The sequence below is a fragment of the Eleutherodactylus coqui genome, chromosome 9, assembly GCF_035609145.1.
Source record: "Eleutherodactylus coqui strain aEleCoq1 chromosome 9, aEleCoq1.hap1, whole genome shotgun sequence".
Lineage (NCBI taxonomy): Eukaryota > Metazoa > Chordata > Amphibia > Anura > Eleutherodactylidae > Eleutherodactylus > Eleutherodactylus coqui.
The window spans coordinates 73,568,049-73,580,597 of record NC_089845.1 but is presented as its reverse complement, the minus strand read 5'-3'; the positions used below and the strand labels follow the sequence as shown (position 1 = coordinate 73,580,597).

The 12,549-nt window shown below is 42.2% G+C and overlaps 1 protein-coding gene across 1 annotated transcript in view; it reads left to right on the top strand.

Annotated features, from left to right (window-relative positions):
- Positions 1-205: 205 nt before the first annotated feature.
- The window catches only part of PRELID3A (PRELI domain containing 3A), a 30,616-nt gene continuing 18,272 nt past the window's right edge, over positions 206-12,549 (top strand). Inside the window, exon 1 of the mRNA XM_066578965.1 lies at positions 206-364. Within this exon, the coding sequence (XP_066435062.1) occupies positions 333-364 (32 nt within the window). The 5' untranslated portion in view covers positions 206-332. The remainder of the gene's footprint in view (positions 365-12,549) is intronic.

Sequence of the window (12,549 nt, the reverse complement as noted above, 5' to 3'; positions counted from 1 at the left end):
TGCGCTGCGCCCTGGTTGGCCGGGCCCCTGTGTGTAGATGCCCGCTGCCATGTTATCAGCAGCCTGCATGCGGGCCAGGCACGCCGCCTGCAAGGGCTGCCCAGGAGACAATGGCCGGCGGCAGCCCTCCGTGTGGTGACGTCCTGGGTTGCTGCTGATGCGGCACGTTGGAGGAGGGAGCATCCTCGGCTGCCGGTACCCAGGGAGACAGCAGCCCAGCCGGCAGACCATCCCCCGGCCATGCAGACATGCCGTGCACTCGGCTGAGCACCCCGTCCTCCATGCTGCACTGAGAGCGCATCTTCTCCGCACAGTACAGGGAGGCGGCGGACATGAAGATCTGGAGCTCGGAGCATGTGTTCAGGTACCCGCGGCTCCCGGCCGGCCGCCTCCTCCATCATCCGTGGTGGCACTGACCTACCTGACGGCCCGACAGTCACACTGACCTAGCGATAGGTCACACGGTCACACGACTGCGGGCATCTGGCATCCACCATATATATACATGGTGGCAGATATATATCTCACTGCCCACCATTTATATACAGCGTGTGCTATACATCTAGCTGCCCACCATTTATATACAGTATGTGAAATACATCTAGCTGCCCACCATTTATATACAGCGTGTGATATACATCTAGCTGCCCACCATTTATATACAGCGTGTGATATACATCTAACTGCCCACCATTTATATACAGCGTGTGATATACATCTAACTGCCTACCATTTATATACAGCGTGTGATATACATCTAACTGTCCACCATTTATATACAGCGTGTGATATACATCTAACTGTCCACCATTTATATACAGCGTGTGATATACATCTAACTGCCCACCATTTATATACAGCGTGTGATATACATCTAACTGTCCACCATTTATATACAGCGTGTGATATACATCTAACTGCCTACCATTTATATACAGCGTGTGATATACATCTAACTGTCCACCATTTATATACAGCGTGTGATATACATCTAACTGTCCACCATTTATATACAGCGTGTGATATACATCTAACTGCCCACCATTTACATACAGCGTGTGATATACATCTAACTGTCCACCATTTATATACAGCGTGTGATATACATCTAACTGCCCACCATTTATATACAGCATGTGAAATACATCTAGCTGCGGAATATGTTGGCGCTATACAAATAAAGTTTATTATTATTATTAGCTGCCCACCATTTATATACAGCGTGTAATGAAAACAAAGATCTGGTACCGTGTTAGCCAGTACAGCAAAATGTGATTGTTCTCAGTAAGAGAAACGACGTAGTCTTGTAGATATCATATCTACAAGACTACGTCGTTTCTCTTACTGAGAACAATCACATTATACAGCGTGTGATATACATCTAACTGTCCACCATTTATATACAGCGTGTGCTATACATCTAACTGTCCACCATTTATATACAGCGTGTGCTATACATCTAACTGTCCACCATTTACATACAGCGTGTGATATACATCTAACTGTCCACCATTTACATACAGCGTGTGATATACATCTAACTGTCCACCATTTACATACAGCGTGTGATATACATCTAACTGTCCACCATTTACATACAGCGTGTGATATACATCTAACTGCCCACCATTTACATACAGCATGTGATATACATCTAACTGCCCACCATTTATATACAGCATGTGATACAGGCAGATATACACCTGACCGCGTACCATTTATATACAGCGTGTGATATACATCTAACTGCCTACCATTTATATACAGCGTGTGATATAGGCAGATATACATCTAACTGCCCACCATTTATATACAGCGTGTGATATACATCTAACTGCCCACCATTTATATACAGCGTGTGATATACATCTAACTGCCCACCATTTACATACATCGTGTGATATAGGCAGATATACACCTAACTGCCTACCATTTATATACAGCGTGTGATACAGGCAGATATACACCTAACTGCCCACCATTTATATACAGCGTGTGATATTTGCAGATATACACCTAACTGCCCACCATTTATGTACAGCGTGTGATATAGGCAGATATACACCTAACTGCCCACCATTTATGTACAGCATGTGATATACATCTAACTGCCCACCATTTATATACAGCGTGTGATACAGGCAGATATACACCTAACTGCCCACCGTTTATATACAGCGTGTGATATTTGCAGATATACACCTAACTGCCCACCATTTATATACAGCGTGTGATACAGGCAGATATACACCTAACTGCCTACCATTTATATACAGCGTGTGATATTTGCAGATATACACCTAACTGCTTACCATTTAGATACAGCATGTGGTATTTGCAGATATACACCTAACTGCCTACCATTTAGATACAGCATGTGATATTTGCAGATATACACCCAACTGCCCACCATTTATATACAGCGTGTGATATAGGCAGATATACACCTAACTGCCCACCATTTATGTACAGCATGTGATATACATCTAACTGCCCACCATTTATATACAGTGTGTGATACAGGCAGATATACACCTAACTGCCCACCGTTTATATACAGCGTGTGATATTTGCAGATATATACCTAACTGCCCACCATTTATATACAGCGTGTGATACAGGCAGATATACACCTGACCGCGTACCGTTTATATACAGTGTGTGATACAGGCAGATATACATCTAACTGCCCATCATTTATATACAGCGCGTGATACGGGCAGATATACACCTAACTGCCCACCAATTATATGCAGCGTGTGATATAGACAGATATACATGTAACTGCCCACCATTTATACTATGTGTGATATAGGAGACTGTATACACCTGACTACCTAAATATATACTATGTGTGTGATATAGGTGACTGTATACACCTGACTGCCTGAATACATACTATGTGTGTGATATAGGTGACTGTATACACCTGACTGTCCGAATACATACTATATGTGTGATATAGGTGACTGTATACACCTGACTACCCGAATACATACTATGTGTGTGATATAGGTGGCTGTATACACCTGAGTGCTAGAATACATACTATGTGTGTGATATAGGTGACTCTATACACCTGACTGCCCGAATACATACTATGTGTGTGATATAGGTGACTATACACCTGATGCCAGAATACATACTATGTTTGATATCGGTGACTGTATACACCTGATGCCAGAATACATACTATGTTTGATATAGGTGACTGTATACACCTGACTACCCAAATACATACTATGTGTGTAATAGAGGTGGCTGTATACACCTGAGTGCTAGAATACATACTATGCGTGTGATATAGGTGACTCTATATACCTGACTGCCCGAATACATACTATGTGTGTGATATAGGTGACTGTATACACCTGATGCCAGAATACATACTATATGTGATATAGGTGACTATACACCTGATGCCAGAATACATACTATATGTGATATAGGTGACAGTATACACCTGGCTGCTCGAATACATACTATGTGTGATATAGGTGACTATACACCTGATGCCAGAATACATACTATGTGTGATATAGGTGACTGTATACACCTGATGCCAGAATACATACTCTGTGTGATATAGGTGACTGTATACACCTGATGCCAGAATACATACTCTGTGTGATATAGGTGACTGTATACACCTGATGCCAGAATACATACTATGTTTGATATAGGTGACTGTATACACCTGACGCCAGAATACATATTATGTGTGATATAGGTGACTGTATACACCTGATGCCAGAATACATACTATGTTTGATATAGGTGACTGTATACACCTGACGCCAGAATACATACTATGTGTGATATAGGTGACTGTATACATCTGATGCCAGAATACATACTATGTGTGATATAGGTGACTGTATACATCTGATGCCAGAATACATACTATGTGTGATATAGGTGACTGTATACATCTGATGCCAGAATACATACTATGTGTGATATAGGTGACTGTATACATCTGATGCCAGAATACATACTATGTGTGATATAGGTGACTGTATACATCTGATGCCAGAATACATACTATGTTTGCTATAGGTGACTGTATACAACTGACTGCCAAAATACATACTATGTGTGATATAGGTGACTGTATACATCTGATGCCAGAATACATACTATGTGTGATATAGGTGACTGTATACATCTGATGCCAGAATACATACTATGTGTGATATAGGTGACTGTATACATCTGATGCCAGAATACATACTATGTTTGATATAGGTGACTGTATACAACTGACTGCCAAAATACATACAATGTGTGATATAGGTGACTGTATACATCTGATGCCAGAATACATACTATGTGTGATATAGGTGACTGTATACAGCTGACTATCTGAATACTTACTGAGTGTATGATACAGGTGACTTATACATCTGACTGCCCATCATTTATACTTATCTTGTGATATATGTGACTGTAAGAATCTGACGGCCTGAATACGTACTAAGAGCGCCTTCACATTGGCGATAAAACCAAGCGATTTTTGAGTGATGCGACAGTGATTGAAAACGCAGAATTATGAAACTAGTGATTTTCAATGGCTTCCATGCCGTATCTTTCTGCGTTTTTTTTTTTTTTTTTAAATCTCCCATGTTTCTCTATGGAGTGTCCTTTTTATCGCATAACAAAGCACAAACTTGCGTTTTTTGTGCGATGCAATGCGTTTTTAACACAAGAAAATCCTATTGACTTTCGCGTTCAGAAATCGCTGCAAAATCTTGTGAAAAAAACGCGAGAGAAAATCGCAAGCGTTGGCAATCTTTTGCAAGAAAAAGCACAGCTGACCCTCAAACATCTCATGAGCAAAATTGTGATTTCGTCGCGATTTTTTCATAGCGATATCGCGTTCGCCAGTGTGAAGGAGCCTTATGTGTGTGATATAGGTGACTTATACATCCAACTGCCCACCATTTATACTTAGCTTGTGATATAGGTGACTTATACGCCTGACTGCCCGCAGTTCACACTAAGCTTGTAATATACTGTAAATAGAGATGAGCGAACGTACTCGTTACGAGTACTTACGCACCCGAATACCGCGCTTTGCGAGTACTTCAGTACTCGCGCGCAAATATTCGGGGGGCGCCGGGGGGCGGGGAGAGGCGTGGCGGTGCGGGGGGTAGCAGTGGGGAACAGGGGGGAGCCCTCTCTCTCTCCCTCTCCCCCCCACTCCCCACTGCTACCCCCCGTGCCGCCACGGCGCCCCCCGACCTTATTCGCCCGAGTACGGAAGTACTCGGAGTTCGCGGTATTCGGGCGAAAAAGGGGCGTGGCCGAACACGTTCGCTCATCTCTAACTGTAAATGACGTACGGAAAACTGATTTCTGCTGATTCATACTGAGGGTAGTTTTTATATATGGACTATGTAGGTGATTGTCCAATTGCTAATTTTGTCTGTTGTACCGACTAAGAGATTGAAGTCTTACTTTTTCAGTTGTTGCAGAAACAAGAAGGGCGGCTATTTTAAAGAGGTATTCCTCTATCGGCAAGTTCTTCCCTATCGATAGGATGGGAGATAATGAGCTGATCACTGGGTGGTCGACCACTTTGGCAGGATCCATTGAAGTGAATGGCAAGGTGGTACACATGCACAGCCATCATTGTCAAACTTTCGGGATGGCTAGAGGCAATTTCTCTGGATATATGGGATTGCTAGCCGTCGGACCCCCACCGATCGGCAAGTTATTCCCTATCCTGTGGATAGAGAATAACTTGTTGAAATTGGAATACCCTTTAACATCTAAGAACCGATGACCAAGGGCCCCTTCACACCTGCATTTACTGTTCTTCTCTATCCATTTATGTGCTCTTTAATAAGTAGTTTGTAGAGTATCTGAATGTGTCTTGTCAGAATATTCCTCCTAGTGATTGGAGTGTACAAGCAGTTATTGTGTGTACTACATCTGATGAAACTCTTTGCATCAGTGTCAAGAACCAGGCCTTCTGACGAGGGTGCGACTGTAAGTGGCAGACCTACTTCCACTACCTCAGTCCTGCACTCATTGTAAGATGGAGCATGGATCTCACTACAACACTCTCCAAAAATACAAACTGCCACCACGTACGATTTTATTGTAAGGCAGGTCAGATGCCGAAATTTGGTAACAGGTACTTACTGCACGCCAGCAGTCAAAGTTAACACTCTTATCAGAGGCCATAAACTTTAATAGAGCAACAAGGACTGGGCTTATTAAGGTTTAAAGCAATGCTTATAAAAAGTTTCAGAAAGATAATATAAAAAAGACATAGAAAAACAATACATACAAAAAAGTTAAAAAATAAAAATGAATTAAAGTAGAATAACAGACCTTCACTGATTGGATTGGCTAAATCAGGTTGTGAGGAGACAGGCAAAGTACAGGCAGTATTATAGGAGTATAAATAGTATTTTTCCACGTATGAGACGCGTTTTTTTGACAATTTTTTCGTCAAAAAATCCCCCCGTGTCTTATACACAGGATGCCGACATTATAGTGTAAGTCTTCATTGGAAGCGATACAGCGAAAATTTACACTAACATGCCAACACAGTACAGAGCAGCAGCGGGGAGAAGGAGAGCAGCAGCTAGGTGAGTATGCCTGATGCCATCCCACACACACTACATACACACTACACAGCACAATACACAGCACACACACCCACACATAGAACCACTGTATGCTCATCAGCCATGTCCTGTCAGTGCTGGCCGGCCGAGTCTGCATTCTCCTGCGCTTGGTCCCCATAGCAACCTGTAAACAGGAAGTGAAGGGAGAGAGCTGCAGAGAACCTGCTGGCAGCGATGAGAGGACGGCTGGGGAGTATAAACAGGGACTTTTAGTGATATTTAAACATAGAACAGCACTAAACAAGTGTACTATTCTATGTTTTACATCTTTTTTTCTGAGTTTTGGGAGGGAAAACTAGGGGGGTGTCTTATACAGGGGTGCATCTTATACACGGGAAAATATGGTAATCTGGAGTCTAACAATATCCCTTTTCTTGGACCACACTTTTAACAGCTATGGAAACCTTTGTGCATAAATAATCAATGCACACATATTTTACCAAGTCCTTGCAGAAAAAATGATGCAATTATCTGTTTTACTTTCATTGAGTTTTCCTTCTTATATATTTGGAAAGCCTCATACTTGGTCCCCTAACCCTTTCCTCTTTGAGAGGCTGTGTAGCAGAATCACACCCACTCAATACTACATAGCTATTTCTCCATCCTTTCTCCGAGTAGCTGCTGGTTCATTCTCCCTCACTGCTGATAAGAGGAGGAAGCTCACCAGGAGTGAATTATAGCCCTCTGTAATAGTAGCTTTCTCTGTTCTGCTCTCCTCCACTATTTCCCGGCATTGTCATAGGGCCCTCTATAATAGCTCAGTGGAAAGGCAGTGAATGCACGCTCATAACAGGGGAGCAGGCTAGCGGAGAAGTTGTCAGTTTACTCTTACTGAAAGAATTTGCTATGATTTCAGTCGTCCAATCTGCAGTGCCGTGGAAAACAATACAAGCCCAGAAATCAAACAATCAGAAATTTTTAATGAAAGCCAATTACAAAAATTCTTCATTTCCAAATATACATTGATTAAATATACATTGATGTATATGACCCCATTCAAATCTTGCACAATTTTTATAGCCGTGTGAAAGTGGCCTGACCCTGTGATTGGGGAGGAGAGAGTTAAAGAATTTGATTTGTATAGCCTGGAGAAAAGAAGGGAGAGGCAGGACATGATCGAAAACGTTAACTATGTTTATGGTATAAGTAAGGTTTAGGAGGGAAGTGTTTTATTAGGAGGCGAAACACTAGAACAAGGGGTGCAATCTGAGATTAGTTGGGGGAAAAATCAGAAACAATGTCAGAAAATACTATTTTACAGAAAGAGTAGCAGATGCTTGGACCAAACTTCCAGCAGACGTGGTTGGAAAATCAATGATGAATGCATTCAAGCCTGGGATAAGCATAAATCTATCCTAAGAGAGAGAGAATGAAAGATCAGACTAGATGGACTGTGTCGTCTTTTACTGCTGTTAATTTTCTATACTTCTACAGAACATGCAAAAACTTTAGTACAGTGTTAGCCAGTAGAGCAAAATGTGATTGTTCTCAGCAAGAGAAACCAAGTAATCTTGTAGATATGACATCTTTTAATGTCCAACAAAAAGACATTATGTTATTGCAAGCTTTCCAACCTACTTTGGGTACTTCTTCAGGCTAATTTCCATAAGCCTGAGGAAGAACCCAAAGTAGATTGGAAAGCTTGCAATAACATCATGTATTTTTGTTAGCCATTAAAATGTATCATATCTACAAGACCACATGGTTTCTCTCACTGAGAACAATCCCATTTTACAGAACATGCAGGATCACACTTTCGCTGACATATGTATTTATAGTATCTATATGTATTTATAGCAACTCTTTGACTCTAAGCTTGGGGGTCATACCTTACTTGGGCAGGTAGATACTGAGTTTGGGGGTTCCTGATGTCCTCTGACTTTGTCATTCACAACATAGGAATCGTCTGGATTCCTGAGTACAATCATATCATTGGCGTTCCCCAAAAGATGAATTGTACCAGGGAAATCTTAAATTGTGGCATTTCTTTTGTAGTCCAATTACTTCTGTGCAGACCTACCGTGATATTGCAGCTGCCGCCATGTCCACGTACATGTTAATTACTGATTCTTTTCATTACCATTGGGTAGGTCTGAGTGATTTGGCCTAAAATTAAAAACTCTAAATTTTTTCATGACTCTTGATTTTCTTATTTATTTTCTTAATAAACGTAAAGAAGTCCCAAATGTATTTTTCACATAAGGGAATTGCATGCAGGGTAATTCCTTCATATATTCCGGTTATCAGTATATATTAAAGTGAACCTTTCAGCACCTTCAGGGCCACTAAGCCACCAGCATGTTGATATTTCCAGCAGCATTGGCACGTACAGTGAAGCAGCATTTATTGTCCTCCGCTTCATATGTGTATGCGGCCGATACTGGCGAAGAAGAGGCTTATCTCCGGTAAGTTATTACTCCCTTTGCTAGACAATGCTGAAACAGCTGCTGGTCACAGGAGCATCTTTAGAGAGTTAATCCCTGCTGTATGACTGCATGCTGATGGGTTACTGGCCCCAAAGGTGCTGACAGGTTCCCTTTAAGGAATTACTTTGTAAGCACGGAACTTGCTGTGTGCAAAAACAAATTAGTTCAAAGTAATATATACAGAAAGAATGGGGCTTCCACAATCCCCCACACTATAATAATATACTCCACATTCCCCCTTGAAATTATATACTCCACAACCCTCCTCCTGTAATATACTCCACAACAGCACCCTGTAATAATATACTCCACCAAAAGCCTCCCTTATAATAATATACTCCACAGCCCCCCACCCCCTGTAATAATATACTCTGCACCCCCCTTGAAATTGTATGCTCCCCAACCCTCCTCCTGTAATATACTCCACCACAGCCCCCCCCGTAATAATATATTCATCACCCCTCCATAATAATATACTCCATAATCTCCCACACTGTAATAATATACTCCACAACCCCCTTCCTTTAATATACTCCCCCACAGCCCCCCATAATAATATACTCCACCAAAGCCCTCCCTTATAATAATATACTCCACACCCCCCCTTGAAAGTATATACTCCATAACCCTCCTCCTGTAATATACTCCACCACAGCCCCCCTTAACAATCAACAACCCCCTTCCTGTAATATACTCCACCACAGCCCCCCATAATAATATACTTCACAGCCCCCCTTATCAACAACCCCCTTCCTGTAATATATTCCACCACAGCCCCCACCGCAATAATATATTCATCACCCCTCCATAATAATGTACTCCACAGCCCCTTATTTATTCCACAACCCCTAATATACTCTACCACAGCCCCCCATAATAATATACTCCATAGCCCCCACTGTAATAATATACTCCACAGCCCCCTCCCCTGTTTCTATGTCCTCTGCAGTGCCCCTGTGCCCGTACTATGCTCTTCAGTAGGCACACATACTACTCATGCCTGGTGGTTCAGCAGTCCTGCACTGGTGAGCCGGGCATCGTGCAGTAGATAAACCCATCGAACTGATTTGATGAATCGCCCAGCCCTAGTTTTGAACAAAGATCACACACATTGTCTTAGGTCCAGCAGCTCATACAGGATTTGCACATCTCGTTATATAATTGAGGACAGGCAGAATTGGCCATATCTTCTAGCACATGTAATATTGCACTCATTAATAACATCCAGGCAGACGGATGCTACTGCCCTGGATTAGTTTACTACATTGTTCCTGTGTTGACTTGGACCTTTTCAATTTCTTTCTCACTTTGTGCTCTAATTAAAAATTGATACCTGGTCTAGCTGAATGGGTTTTTTGTTCCTCGTTTTATATTCTATCTGTAATAGCTGGTAGTCTGAAAGAAGGACATAGAATTCAAGAGAGGTAGAAATCACACATGGCCTCATGGCATTTTTTCATATCTATTTGTATTAATAAACAAGACAGAAAGAAAAGCGCACATAATTGTGCAACGGCAAAGATAACCGTGTCGTTCAGAGGAATTGTCACCATTGTGCAAATATAAGAGAGATCTGTAGAATGTAGAATAAGGCCGCCTTCACACAACCGGGTTCCTATTGCGGAATCTGCGGTTGGCAGCCGGCATTGAAAGGTATGTACTTACACTTTCTCCTTTACACTTGTGGAAACGAATTGCAGAGGAAAAATCGTAGCATGCTCTATTTTGCTGCAGATTCTGCACAGATGGCCTCCATTGAAGTCAATGGAGGCCATCCGACCCGCAGCCGTTCTGCAATTAACATTGCGTATGGGCCGCAGGTACCCGCTACATGCTTTTTCTTGCACCACACTTTGCCCCCTTTGCTTTAACTCTGGTGTATGAGGTTGGTGTCTTTGGATGGCACACATGCTCACCGGTGCCGTAAAATCATCAAATGTGAGTTTAATACATTCAGGGATCTGTCAGGCGGGTTGAAAGTTATAATGTTAAGTCTATGGGCGGCGCTGCTGTGCTTCAGGCATGTGCTGGTATGAGTGAAGCGTTGCTAAGCAATGCAGCATACACTGCTAAGCAGCACCATACACTGCCCAACCAAGAGCGACAGTGAGAGATAGAGAGAGAGAGAGACAGACAGAGAGGCAGCAATAGAGAGACAGAGTGAGATTGATAGAAACAGAAAGAAAGCGATAGAGAGACAGAGAGATAGATAGTGAGATAGAGAGAGAGCAATAGAGAGACAGTGATAGAGAGACAGACAGATGTAGAGAGAGCAATAAAGAGACACACAGAAAGAGAGCAATAGAGAAACAGACAGAGAGAGAGCGATAGAGAAACAGACAGAGGGAGAGCGATAGAGAAACAGACTGAGGGAGAGTGATAGGGAAACAGAGAGAGCAATAGAGAGACAGACAGAAAGAGAGAACGATAGAGAAACAGATAGCGATAGAGAGACAGACAGAGAGAGAGCAATAGAGAGACAGAGAAACACAGAGAGAGCGTAAAGAGACAGAGAGTGATAGATAAATAGCAATAGAGAGTAACAGACAGAGAGATCGATAGAAAGACAGAGAGCGATAGACAACGACAGCGATAAACAGACAAAACAAGAGCAATAGACAGACAGAGAGCAATAGAAAGACAGAGAGAGAGTGATAGAAAGACAGAGAGAGACATAGAAAGAGCGACAGACAGCATAGAGAGAGAGTGATAGAGAGACAGGGAGAGCGAGAAACAAAGAAAGAGATAAACAGACACACACAGAGAGAGGCAGACAAAGAGAGAGACAAACTGACAAACAGAGAGACGGACAATGAGAGAGACAGAGAGAGAGACAGAGACAGGCAAACAGAGAGAAATACAGACAAACAGAGAGAGATCTGTAGGTTTTTTTATATTAGATATCTGCTCCAAATACAAAGTGACACTCCAAATAATCACCTAACGAAGCAGATTTAGAAGTTCACAAACACCACTTTTGAAACATTTTATGTTCGAGTAGCGAACATCGGGTCAATGTAGTATTTAGAAAATCTGTACTGCGCATAACAGAAGGCAAGCCTCCATGGTCATCCGCAATACAGAAACAGCAGATACACGGGGTTGCCGGCCCGGGGTCACAGCTGAATTCCTGCATGTGGAATCCGGCTCTGCATGTGCAGCTGGCCCGAAGAGTAAGAAAAAACTTTTTAACCAAAAGCCAAAAGTTTCCCACTATCCAATGATCATAACATTAAACCACTGACAGGTTAAGGGAATAACCTTGATTATCTCATGACGGTGGCACCTGTCAAGGGTCAGGATATCGTATGCAGCAAATAAACAGTCAACTCTTGAAGTTGGAAGCAGGAAACATGGGTAAAGACTGTTAGACACAAATATTTTTGCTCAAAAATCACTTGAAGCCATCTTTTGAGCGATAATCGTTGTGTCTAACTGCACTAACATTATGCAGTTTTCGTTAAGCCGTCGCTGATCTTTCT